The sequence below is a fragment of the Bidens hawaiensis genome, unplaced genomic scaffold (genome assembly GCF_021521415.1).
Source record: "Bidens hawaiensis isolate Kalapana, Puna unplaced genomic scaffold, B.hawaiensis_p1.1 tig00007515_1, whole genome shotgun sequence".
NCBI lineage: Eukaryota > Viridiplantae > Streptophyta > Magnoliopsida > Asterales > Asteraceae > Bidens > Bidens hawaiensis.
The window spans coordinates 306,709-320,962 of NW_027491526.1; the positions used below are offsets into that span (position 1 = coordinate 306,709).

Sequence of the window (14,254 nt, forward strand, 5' to 3'; positions counted from 1 at the left end):
TTCTTGATTTTGACTCTTTTGTTGTAGTTTTTAAGTTCTTTTCTTTGTTATTATAAGTCATTGTTTATGTAGATTGTTATTGTAGTTGGTATTGTTTGTTACGTTCACATTTCTAAATAAATTGGCATTATTTTCTACGTACTCATGTTAAGATCAAAATGTACATGAACCTTCCCCTTCACTCGACAGTCCCTTTTTTTCTGGAGCCTTCGGTTCATTCCAATTTGATTGACGATTTCAATCAAACTTTTGATTTGATGGTTTACCAAACCAGGATTTCCCCTTCGTCTTCTCGACAAACAAGGTGTCAAGGTCTCGTCTTTTTTCATGGTCGCTTGTACAAAAATACCCCTGTATAGTTCAGTGTGTTATTGCCACGTGTCAAATTCATATGGCTTCCTACACTTCTCACAAAAGTTTGTCTTTCTATTATAGCTTTCCTCTCTCTCTCTCTCTCTATATATATATATATATATTGATGTTTGTATTTATAACATATATATACACACACTATAAAAAAAGGTTCCTGGCTTTATGACTATGCATATATAATTTGGTTACATTTATAAGTCTGGCTAGATAATACCAGCAAATTTAAGTGTTCACATATAAATTAAACTTTTATGATAGTGTAATATTATCTAATATATATAAATAAGAGTTTTGGTGTCACAAGGACTCCATATTATCACTTGGCGGCACCGTATTGGTGCAACACATTTTGTTATTAGTTACGGTTCGTAATTAATATAACAAAAACCGACCGAATTCCAATTTTGTTTTTGTTTTATTTATTTTTTTTGTTTTTATCTTAGTATTGGTATATACCATCACGAATGTGATGCAAATCGAGCGAATTCGCATAGACTCACAACACTTTTTTTAGTTCCAATAGCGTAACGAACGTTATGAAAACTAACCGAATTTTGATTTTGTTTTAGTTATGTTATCATAACGTACATGACGGGAACCAACCGAATTTGCATAGACTCACCGCCAATATCGACAACGCTCGGGTTTTATTACTGCTCGAGTTTTACCTATCGATGCCACCCCATCGGTCACCTCATTTTTTATAATTTTTTTATTTTATTATATAATTTGCGTCGACTTACTATCTTAACACTTGAGACCGACGTCTGGGTTTTACCGACCTTACGACCCGGCAAAACATTAGTTTATCAATAAATTTGGATTGGGAAAGAGAAGTAACCACTAATTCTTGACTAGGAAACCAAGTACGCGTGCTTGACTCAATATTACTGGATGGGCGGTCCTTGTGGAAGATAATGAGTAGACTTTTGGTAACTAACCAAACCGTATCGAACACGGTGCAATATTACTGGATGGGCGGTCCTTGTGGAAGATAATGAGTAGACTTTTGGTAACTAACCAAACCGTATCGAACACGGTGATTGAATGTAATTAGTTTACAAATTATTGTTTTGATTTAAGTTGTCGATTAATGATTATTTACAATTTGTTAATTTATACACATAGGTCATATGATTAGTATTTATATAAATTGTTACATGTATACTCACATTATAGGGTAAACAAGAAAAAAAGGGTTTCTCTTGTCTAGTCACGAATTGTTCTTTTCTTATAGGGACCCATTTGCACATAAAGAAAAATAAAGCAAGTATTTTTTGAATCTCTATAATACACAAATAATGAGGTGTCAAAGAACGGAGCAAATTTAAAGGTAATCTTGGCATTAGATCTCGGTGAACCAAGCTCAAAGAGCATGCTTAAGACAAAAAAATGGCTTTCTTCAGCAAGCCAGGGCCGTCTTTGAGGCATGGCAGGGTAGTCGACGGCCACGGGCCCGATACCCCGCTAGGCCCGAAAAAAAATTTTAAAAGAAAAATTATATGTATTTTTATCAAAAAAAAAATATGTAAAATCAATGTTTGAGCATAACTACATAACTACTAATTTGGTCTAGTGGTAAAAGGGTATGACATCTAATCAAAAGATTGTGGGTTTTAGTCTTATTTGAGACAATTTTAAACTTATTTTTATACAAAAGTTTTTTAAACAACTGATCAAATCATAATCAAGTAAGTCAATTTAAAATTAAATTGTTTAAACTCAATTACTTAAGGCCCAAAAAAGATTTCGCCTTTGGCCCAAAAAATTTTTCGTCTTTTCGGAGCCGGCCCTGCAGCAAGCAACCATGATGAACATGCATCGGGTTAATAAAGACGTGCGTGAGGTTGTGATATATACAGTGTTAGGCACATGATTATTGACATCAACCTTTCGAATATCCCAGTCCCATGAAACTAACAATGGAGAGAACTAGTTGATGGACCAATTTGTATGATGTTTATATATCCTAATAAGTCAGATGCGTCACCTAGTGTTGTTCAAAAAGCTCGTGGCTCGTAGCTCGCTCGATAAAGGCTCGAATAAAATCAGCTAAAACAACTTAAACGAGGCAACTCGGCTCGTTGGCTTACTGCTAGGCTCGTTTAACTTCGAGTTTGAGCTGAGCCGAGTTGCCTCATTTAAGTTTGTGCTTGAGCTCGGCTTGACTCGCCTCGCTTACATTTCACCGCATGTTCACTACATGTTGGCCTTATGTGCTGGGGAGTCCATAGAGATATCGAAGGGCTGGGGGCCTTTGGGGGTTAATTAATGAGTTAATAGTATGACTTGGAGGTTGGGCCTTAACGGAGGCTACGAGCCTACTGGGGATGCAAACCCAAGCTTATTTGTTGGGCCATTCACCATAGTCGAATATTCGAAAGCCCGATTCAAATCCTTTATTCGAATTTGGATCCCTCGGGTTTTTAGAGTCTGGTTCGAATTTGGATCCCTCGGCTATATATGTAGACGCGACAACCAGCCAGTTCATTTAAAAAAAACAAACTTCCGACAAAACTTTTGTCTGAAAAGCGTCGGAAACAACGTCTAGCGACTAATTTCCGATAAATTACGTTTGCCGGAAGAAAGCCGGTGGGAAAATTAATTTTTTAATTAATGTAGAGCAAACATGTAATCAAAGTAACAGGAGTTGTACAACAGAGTTTTAAATAATACATCTAGTCAGGCAGATTCCATGCGTCTCAATATATGCATTTAAAATAATGCATACAAACAATTCTTACAGCTGGTATATTTATATCGATATGTGTATGATAATAAAAAAGTAAGCAGCCACTGTAATCAAGGTGGGACTATACTCTTTAATATATGATTTATTACTTGTTTGTTAATAGTGTATTATGGAGCTGAAATGTGTTATAGGCTTATATAGCCATGAAGAAATGTTTTATTTCTACTTTTTTTCTGTTTGTTTATGGTTTTAATAGGAAATTAAATGGACCCTTGGTTTAATCTTCACGTGGACAAGAAAGGGACACTTTGTTTAATTATACTTTAGATAAATTATATACATTAAAATAAACAAGGCAGTGAACTAGTGATTGCATCGAAACAGAAGACAAACGGTTAACAAGCTGTGCCGCTATCTTATTTTGAATTGCAAAACATAATTTTTTAAAAACTACATTCGCTGATATTGGAGTCATAACATTACTATGTATGACTTGTTTAACTCGGCTAAGTAACTCCACGGCTTCAGACGCGAGGAAAATATGATATGAACATAAAAGATGATGTTTAGTCCAAGTTATGTAGATATGATATGATTGTATATAAGACTTAAATAGAGCAGGTAATAATAATAATAATAAAGTAAAAACGTGTTTCAAGGGAGGGCTGATGGATGTATATTAAATTGAGTGGAAAGAAATAAATAACACTTCAAAACTCAGTGGTATGTCTGACAATTGACCATTTTAAAAAAGTCTTATTTACTCTAGCTTTTATCCTTAAAGATTCCATTTAGGTAGATTATTATACCATCATTCTATAAATAATTGGACATAATAACATATAATATGTAAATGAAGCAAAAGCACAAATGAATATGGACAACAAAAAGAAAATGGGTATGATATATGAACACACCCTGGCTAGAGATAAGACAGATCAAATCCATATGCTTCATGGTCGATCATTAGACCGAGTGTTGCCAATTAACGCCTAGCGGCCCTCCATCCTCTCAGGCGTTACTGTGCTAACGCCATCCATCACCGCTTAACGCCCCTTCGGCCTGCCACTTGGCGCTTTATTAGTTATCGCCCCTTGGACGGTTCTCCACAACACATTGCCTGAAATTTAGTTTTTCCTCTTCATTCCACAATGAAATCCAATTTGATAACCCAACCTCTTCTTATAATAATTCTCTTTCAATTTCTTTATATCACCACTGCCCAAACACACAATTTCCCTATTATCCTGTGTGAGAAAACCACAACAAACACCATCTACCAAACAAACATCAAAACCGCCCTAGCCTTAGTCTCTACCGCGGTTACAACTTACTACGGGTACAACAAAACATACGTCGGAGAGGGACAAACAAGATCACAGCAGTAGCCATCTGCCGCGGTGACGTAGGATTGGAAACATGCAAAAATTGTATTACTAAAACCGTTGTCCAGATTCAACAAAACTGTAATAACATGATAGAAGCCGTAGTTTGGAACGAAAAGTGTTCCTTACTCTATTCCAGTCGTACTAATGCGACAACAACAAGTTTCGATCAGCCAAATGCCAATTCGTCGACCCATGTAACCACATCGGACGCTGTCAACTTTGGTGTGATATTGAGAAGTTTAATGACTAGGTAATTTAGCCACAAGCTATCTATGAATGAATTTAACTTTTACTTAGTTTTGCTATTAAAAAAAAGCTAGCAGCGCATCTTGTTGCCTGTTTGTCTTCCATTTTGATTTCGATGTAAACCCTATGAATGATATATATTCACTTCTTACTAGGTTAACGGAGAAAGCCGCTAGTGGAAACACACTACGTAAATTTGCGCCAGGAGATGACGTTGTGATCGGGTCTGAGAAGATATATGCTATGATGCAATGTTCGCCGGCTATGTCTTCTACTGATTGCACGAGCTGCTTGTCCATTTTGTTTAAGGAAGCTCAGGAATGCTGCGACGGATACATTGATGTCGCTGTTTTCTTTAGGGGTTGTCAACTTCGTTATTCGAATGTGTCGTTCTATAACGATCCTCCGGCCATCACACTACCAGCTAATTCGACGTCTACGGCATCAACTCCGGCTATTCCAGGTACGGTGTATGTTATAATTCAACAACTTCCCCTAGTTTTTGCTCATGAGAGTTGAGTCTACTTGATGGCCCTGATATTAGTTCAATATAAGATAGCTGATTGAACTACAGCCCTATAAAACTTCCCATTTAAAAGTGTTTATTGTATCCAATGTTGGGATTAATCAAGACTTTAGCCAAGTATTTAATTACTAGAAGTTAGGGTGTTAATATGTAAGTAGTAATAAAATCGTATTAACCCAAGTATTGATAATTACCACCATAATACACCGAAGTGTTGCCATTAAGGCACTTACACCTTTGTTCGATTGATATAAATAGGCTGAAACTCAATCAATTGTAATATACAATTTCTAACAAAATAAAATATCTCTACGTGTTCTACGAATTTATCAATAAGCATACTTGTGAATTATCAAAACCTACATTCAATTCTTGATGATATTAGTTAAAACCAAACCCCATTTAATAAATTGATCATAAATACTTGATTACCAGCACGAACATTCATTTGTTGACAAGTAATGTTTTTTATGCACGCAGGTGGAAGACAAAAGCCTTCAAAAATAATGAAAGTGATCATTATTGTTGCAAGTGTTTCGATAGGGCTGGTGTTGATCAGCGTAGGCTTATGGTGTCTAGTTATCAAATCAAGGCTAAAGAATAGAGACGCTTATCATCAGAGTTCTACTAATTCGACTCTTATGATGATCAGTGATAGTTGTGATCATTTTACACAAAATGGGTCAGGTATGATACTAAAAGTAAAATGTATACTTGGTTAGTTCATAAATGTTGCTAAAGAATCGCCTTCTCGTGCAGTTGAAATGCAAATGGAACTGGGTACAGGAGGATCATTAAAATTTGATATGGGCACCATTATAGGAGCCACACAGAATTTCTTTATTGAAAACAAGATTGGCGAAGGAGGGTTTGGTCCTGTTTATAAGGTATGAAGATGATCATTCTTATGCATTACGTTACTCATTTTATTTAAATAGGAGTGTGTGATTAGCAATAGCTATGCATAATATATCCAACTTTATCTTCTTTATTCAAAGCCTTAATTAACGAAATATTAATTTCTTTTGAAGGGTGTTCTTTCCACCGGGACGGAAGTGGCGATAAAGAGACTATCAAAATCATCAGGACAAGGTTCACGAGAGTTTGTAAACGAAGTCATCTTGATGGCAAAGCTTCAACATCGAAATCTTGTGAGGCTTTTAGGGTTTTGTGTTGAAGACGATGAAAAGTTACTCATTTATGAATACGTATCCAACAAAAGTCTCGATTACTTTCTCTTCGGTATATATATGTCAATACAAAACACTCAAATCATAATAAGGGTTAAGTTGTTACTGAATCTGGTGTGGTTTTTCAAGTGTAGACCCAAACATGCATGAGCACTTAGATTGGCCAAAACGATATAGTATCATAGAAGGGATTACAAAAGGAATGCTTTATTTGCATCAAGATTCACGGTTAAGAATCATCCATCGTGATCTTAAAGCTAGCAATATCTTGTTAGACTCTGATATGAATGCTAAGATTTCTGATTTTGGTCTAGCAAGGATTGTTGGAGTGGATCAAACTCAAGGCAACACCAATCGAATTGTAGGAACATAGTAAGTTTTCTACACCCCCATTTTCCAACCAACGTTGTTTAGTTCGAGCAAAATTTGTCTGACATACATAATTTGCACAAATTGCACAAGTTAAGAAGAAAACTTCGTATATAATTTATTCACTTAAATTAAGTTATTAGGCTGTCTATTCAAGATTTTAAAAACCTGAATCCACAACCCTTAAAGATCAAATTTTATGCAAGTAATTATATTATAATGTAAATGCGTGCAGCGGTTACATGTCACCTGAGTAAGCAGTCCATGGACATTTTTCGGTAAAATCAGACGTGTTCACTTTCGGCGTCGTTGTTCTTGAGATCATCACTGGGAAGAAAAGTTCAAGCTTTTTACATAAAGACGATCTTGAAGATCTTCCGCATTTTGTAAGTAATACTGATCTTTCAGTAATTTCAAGTCTTGATACACAACATTGCCAACTGCTTACAATATTCTATAGTAAACATATTGATATATTTAATTATCTCTGTTGAAGGCTTGGAGAAATTGGAATGATGGAACAATAATGGAGCTTGTAGATCAAACAATGGTTGAAACTTGTTGTAAAGATGAAGTGATGAGATGCATCAACATTGGGTTGCTATGTGTGCAAGAAGATTTGGATGACAGACCTTCTATGGCTTCTATTTTAAACATGTTCAACAATTACTCCATCCCACTCTCATCACCAAAGAAACCACCACATTATATTAAAAAAAACTCAAAATATTTTTCCACTATGAAGTCTGATGATTTTTTCTCAAAAGATGAATCGTCGATCGCTGGGATATATCCACGATAACAATATACAAATAGAAAGTTAATACAGTTAATTTTGTGTTACCGGATGAATTACAATGATTGAAAGAGGTGAAAAGAAATAATCGGATGGGTGACCAAAACAAGAGGGCCACAAATCCTGAGACGTAGATGTGGTAGCGAAAAAAGAGTAAAGCTGACGCGGTTTGGGAAACATGTGGTGAAGCTTCCGACTTATCATGATCTTAGTGAACAAACTAGAGTATGAGAAGACAGTAACAACATGATGGTTAATACCGCAAGTTGAGTAATATATAGAAGGTTTTTTGTTAAGCCGGAGACAACAAAACATTTTTAAGGTTTATGATGTGGAACGTATAGCGCATTAGTATAGGATTAGGATCACAAAACTTGCTATTTATTCACTAGAACTGATCAAGAATTTAGAGAGAAACTTGCTTCATTATTGAATGATCGTTGTTACAAATGAAGGGATAACCCCTATTTATAGTAAATGAAGCGGTGTTTCCACCGACACAATGGTTGAGGGTGTTACAAGGATAACCAACACAACTTATGGTATCTACTAATAATACAAATCAAATACTAAACTTAGGATAAACTTAATATAATTCTAAACTTCGGATAAAATCAATATTATGCTAACAATTAGTACTAATGTGAGTCCAAAGTGGATGATCATGTGGCCCATTGGAATTAAAGTGGTTACTGTTCGGCCCGGATAAGAAATAAACACTTAAGGGTTTGGGGTTAGTTAACGGTAGGCTTACTGGGAAATCAATGATTAATTCAGGTCTTTTGAGTTCGGTTCAAATAATCAGCGCCCCTAGTTATGACACAATGTTACTTACATATGTGGACGTGACAACTCTTTGCTAGTTCATTATAAAAAAAGAAGAACAAAGCTAAACTTCCGAGTCGGAAACAACATAGTGACCAGTTTTTGACAAATTACGTTTGTCGGAAAAACACTGGCGGGGAAATTATTTTTCTAATATATGTAGAGCAAACATGTAATCAACGTAACATGAGTTGTAAAACATAGTCTAGAATTACATCTAGCTGTTAGGCAGATTCCAATCTTCCATGTGTCTTAGTATATGCATTTAAAATCATTAAAATAACGCATAGAAACAATTCTTACAACAGGTATATTTATTTGCATTTAAAATCATAAGTATATGTATATGGATATGTGTAAGATAATAAAAAGAAATTAAGCAGGGGATTAAAGACAAGCTTGTGCCTTGCCACTTTATCCAAGGTAGGACTCTTTAATACATTATTTAATTACTTGTTTATTACTATTAATAATGTATTATGGAGCTGAAATGTGCTGTAGTCATGAAGAGACGTTTAATTTAAACTTTTTTGTGTTTGTTTATGGTTTTAATAGGAAAATAAATGGACCCTTGGTTTTATCTTTAGTGGACAGGAAAGGGACATTTGTTTAATTATACTTTAGATTTGTGTAAGATGATGTTAAGTCCAAGTTATAAAAGTTGGATATGGTTGTATATATATAACTTAAAAATAGAGCAGGTAATAATAATAATAATAATAATAATAATAATAATAATAATAATAATAATAATAATAATAATTGTACTCAGTAAATCCCACTAATAATAAAGCTATGGTAGAGTCTGAGTAGGGTAAGATGTAGACAGTCTTATCTCTACCCCTTAGGAATAGAGATGCTGCTTCCGATGAGACCCCCGACTCGATAGTAGTTTTGCAACAAGCCTTGGACATAACGCACATAACACTCAAACATTCGGACACCGGCTAATTCGTGCATGTACCTTTGTCTTTTGGTCATCAACGCCACCACATGATGCTTGATTAACCTTCTGCCACTTTTAACGTTATTTTCACAAAATTAGTAAAATAATGTCAAAATCAGTTCCCACCCGAAGGCCCACACATAATAATAATAATAATAATAATAATAATAATAATAATAATAATAATAAAGTAAAAACGTGTTTCAAGGGAGGGTTGAGTGGAAAGAAACAAATAATACTACAAAACTCGGTGTGTCTGACGATGTACAATTAATTTACACATAAAAAATTCTTATCTACTCCACCTTTTATCCTTAAGATCCCCTTTATGTGGATTATTATACCAATACAATCACGCTGATAACAGATAAATAATTAGCCATAATCTCATATATAATAATATGTATAATGAAACAAAATCAAATATGAATATGGACAATAATAAAAAGAAAATGGGTATGAGCACACCATACACCCTGGCAAGAGAAAGATCAAATCCATATGCTTCATGGTCGATCATTAGACTAAGTGTTACCGATTAACACCACGCAATCCCCTTCGCCCCTTCAGGCGCTACTGTGCTAACGCCCTCCTCGCCACTTAACCCCCTTCCAGGCTGCCACCCGGTGCTTAGGACAGTTTTCCACAACACATAGCCTTAAGATTAAACTTTCAGCTTTTCATTCTACAATGGATTCATGTTTCTTAACCCAAACTCATCTTATAGTTATAATAATTCTATTTCAAATTCTTTGTTTCACCACTGCCCAAACACACAATTTCCCTATTTTCCGGTGCGGAAAAACCACAACAAACACCATCAACCAAACTAATATCCAAACCGCCCTCGCCTTAGTCTCCACCGCAGTTACAACTCACTACGGGTACAACAAAACCTATGTCGGAGAGGGACAAAATAGAGTCATGGCGGTAGCCATCTGCCGCGGTGATGTAGGCATTGAAACATGCAAAAATTGTATTAGTAAATCCGTTGTCCAGCTTCAACAAAACTGTAGTAACACGATCGAAGCCATTGTTTGGAACGAAAACTGTTCCTTACTCTATTCCAATCGTATTAATGCGCCAGCAGCAAATTATGATGAGCCAAATGCCAATTCGTCGACACATGTAACCGCAACGGACGCTGTCAAGTTTGGCCTGGTATTGAGAAGTTTAATTCATACTAGGTTAATTGTGAAAGCCGCCAGTGGAAACTCGCTAAGGAAATTTGCGACAGGTAATGACGTTGTCAGCTCGTCGGAGAAGGTTTACGCTATGACGCAATGTTCTCCGGCTATATCTTCTACTGATTGCAATAGCTGCTTGTCACTTTTGTTTAGGGACTCTCAGAAATGCTGTGATGGCGACGTTGATGTGGCTGTTTTCTTTAGGGGTTGTCAGCTTCGGTATTCGAATGTGTCATTCTATAATGATCCTCCGGCAATCACGCTACCAGCTAATTCGATGTCTCCAATATCATCTCAGTCTATTCCTGGTACTCATGGTTTTTATATGATTAATTTCTACAACTTGATGGCCTAAATATCAGTTCAATATAAGATAGATAGCTGATTGAAGTACACCCTATAAAACTTCCCATTTAATCTCGTTAGAAATTGTTAGAAATATTTTAGTGTAATTGGATTGACTTGTCGACCAATGAAAATCATAATATACATTAAGCAATTTAGGAGATGCGAGATTAGGTTTATTATGATGTTAGACACACGAATCCACAAACAAACAGGGTTCTTGAGGGGAACGCCCCTTGTAGCAGGGTCCACGGGGCCGATAACCCCTGCAGGCCCAATAGGCAGAGGCAGCGCCCCTGGTTGGGGTCGCACATTGTTGGGGATTTATTCAATCGTATATCTTAGGAAAATCTGAGAGTCGTGAAACACTTTCAGATCAAAACTATTTGTTGGCGCCGCCTCTTGCAACCCGCAACCAGGGGCGCTGCCCCCGGTCCCCCGCCAAGGGGGCGTTGCCCCCTTGGAACCTCCATGACTTAGGGACTTCGCCCCTAAGTACCAATAGGATTATAAATTATAATAAGATCAAATAAGTGTGCACCCCGCACCCGACTTATTTAGATTCGTATTACAATTAACTTGATCAACGAGTTAATCCTTAATTACACTAAAATCATTAGCACACATTTTGACCATTTAATTAAGTTCGGATTATAAATCGATAACAACTTTTAATTGTTTCCAAACTCTAATCCCAGATATTCCATGTGGTACTTTTGGCCGCACTCTCTGGTTCAATTTTCACTACTAAATCACATAAGAAGCTCTCATCTCTTCTTATCACATTGATTTATTTAGATAATCTAAGTTGTTAGTTGTGAAATTCTCCAGCAGTAACCTTTTGTCATACAATATTATCCGATTGACTATGAGCATGAACATACATTTCTTGACAAGTAATGTTAATGCATGCAGGCGGAAAACGAAACAAGTCAGAAATAATTAAAGTGATTGTTATTGTTGCAAGTGTTTCAATTGGGATAGTGTTGATCAGCATGGGCTTATGGTGTCTGGTTATCAAATCAAGGCTACAGAAAAGAAACACTTATAATCAGAATTCTTCTAATTCGTCTCTTATGATGATTAGTGAATGTGATCATTTTACACAAGCTGGATCAGGTATGATACTAAAAGTAAAAGATACCTAGGTAGGAAATAATTGAAAACTTTTGTATCAATATGTGGTACTTGACTATTTGCATCATAATAAAATGCAAACGAATACTTGGTGAGTTCATGAATGTTGCTAAAGAATCGTTTTCTTGTGTAGTCGAAATGCAAATGGAACTGGGTACAGGAGGATCATTAAAATTTGATCTAGGCACCATTATAGGAGCCACAAAGAATTTCTTTATTGAAAACAAGATTGGTCAAGGAGGATTTGGTCCTGTTTATAAGGTATGAAGTTAATCATAAATTCTTGTGCATCATCTTACTCATTAATATTAGATATTGTGACTCGTAATTCATTAGTATGGTTCTCGTGTTTCGTTTATTTAGTTGTTAGGTCGGTTTAGTACGTTAACAATACAATTGTTTATGTTTTGTATATTTGTTAGGTTTAGTTTGAAGGTCCGAAGGCCTGGTTCACATGGTTGTAGGCCAACAATCCCGTTTAAAGGGGATATGGTTGATTTGCTCTTGTTATCATAAAATTGTGTATTGTGATTGTGAATATGGTGTCCAAGTCGAACTTGTTTAATCATAGATGATTTCAAGATCGGAGTCATTAGTTATTAGTGTATGATTAGCAATTGCTATGTGTATATAATATATCAATAAGTAGAGTTTATCTTATTTATGCAAAGCCTTAATAAACCAATAATAACTTTTCGCAGGGTGTTCTTTCCAACGGGACGGAAGTGGCTGTAAAGAGACTATCAAAATCATCTGGACAAGGTTCACGAGAGTTTGTAAACGAAGTCATCTTGATGGCAAAGCTTCAACATCGAAATCTTGTGAGGCTTCTAGGGTATTGCCTTGAAGAAGATGAAAAATTACTCATTTATGAATATGTATCCAACAAAAGTCTCGATTACTTTCTCTTTGGTACATCTACGTCAATACACAATATTTAGATCATATGCGTTAATTATGTGTCTAAAACTAATGTGGTTATTCAAGTGTAGACCCAAACATGCATGAGCACTTAGATTGGCCAACACGATACAGAATCATAGAAGGGATTACTAAAGGAATGCTTTATTTACATCAAGATTCACGGCTAAGAATCATCCATCGTGATCTAAAAGCTAGCAACGTCCTGTTAGATGGGGATATGAATGCTAAGATCTCCGATTTTGGTCTAGCAAGGATTGTTGGAGCGGATCAAACTCAAGGCAACACCAATCGAATTGTAGGAACATAGTAAGTTTTCAACACCTGGTTTCTCCAACCAATGCGTTCTTATTTCGAACTTAAATGGTTTGACAGACTTAATTTGCACAAGTTATACAATTTAATAAGAAAACTGCATATACAATTTATTCTCTTAAATCCAGTTATTAGGCTGTCTATTCAAGATTTTAAAATCCTTAATCCACTACCTTTCAAGGTCAAATTTAGTGCAAGTAATTATATTATAATGTAAACGCGTGCAGTGGTTACATGTCACCTGAGTATGCAGTGCATGGACATTTTTCTGTAAAGTCGGACGTGTTTGCTTTCGGAGTTGTTGTTCTTGAGATCATCACCGGGAAGAAAAGTACAAGCTTTTTACATCAAGATGATCTTGACGATCTTCCGCATTTTGTAAGTAGAATTGATCTTACACTAATTCCATGTCTTAATACATAAAATCTTACTATATTATTATATAGTAATATATATTGATATGTTTGATTATCTCCCTTGAAGGCTTGGAGAAATTGGAATGATGGAACAAAAATGGAACTTGTAGATCAAACAATGGTTGAAACTTGTAGTAAAGATGAAGTGATGAGATGCATTAACATTGCGTTGCTATGTGTGCAAGAAGATTTGGATGATAGACCTTCTATGTCTTCTATTTTAAACAAGCTCAACAATTACTCTATCCCTCTCTCATCACCAAAAAAACCTCCACATTATATTAAAAAAAACTCAACATATTTTTCCACTATTAAGTCTGATTTTTTTAACTCAAAAGAAGAATCTTCGATCACTGGGGTTCATCCACGATAACAATATACATGGTTAAGTTTTTAAATAGTGTTAAAGTTAGCATAAAGCCAACGGGCAAGATTCATGTTTATTATTTAATTAATGGAAATGTAAGCTTAATTAGTATTACTGCTAAGTTGAAAGTTGTTACTGACGAGTGTAGTTGATGGTGCTATGTTGTTACTAACGATTATGTTGGTTTGTTAAACATATGTATATAATCGATATGGA

The 14,254-nt window shown here is 35.5% G+C and overlaps 1 protein-coding gene and 1 pseudogene across 1 annotated transcript; both read left to right on the plus strand.

Annotated features, from left to right (window-relative positions):
* The first annotated feature begins 4,215 nt into the window (after nucleotides 1-4,215).
* On the plus strand, nucleotides 4,216-7,585 carry LOC143635451 (cysteine-rich receptor-like protein kinase 15; annotated as a pseudogene).
* A 2,404-nt stretch (nucleotides 7,586-9,989) lies between these two features.
* Nucleotides 9,990-14,044, plus strand: LOC143635426 (cysteine-rich receptor-like protein kinase 19). The gene is made up of 7 exons (XM_077103267.1): nucleotides 9,990-10,854; nucleotides 11,798-12,001; nucleotides 12,153-12,280; nucleotides 12,721-12,931; nucleotides 13,012-13,249; nucleotides 13,483-13,633; nucleotides 13,739-14,044. The coding sequence occupies exons 1-7, from the start codon at nucleotides 10,041-10,043 to the stop codon at nucleotides 14,042-14,044; spliced, it is 2,052 nt and encodes a 683-aa protein (XP_076959382.1). The 5' UTR covers nucleotides 9,990-10,040.
* The last annotated feature ends 210 nt before the right edge of the window (nucleotides 14,045-14,254 follow it).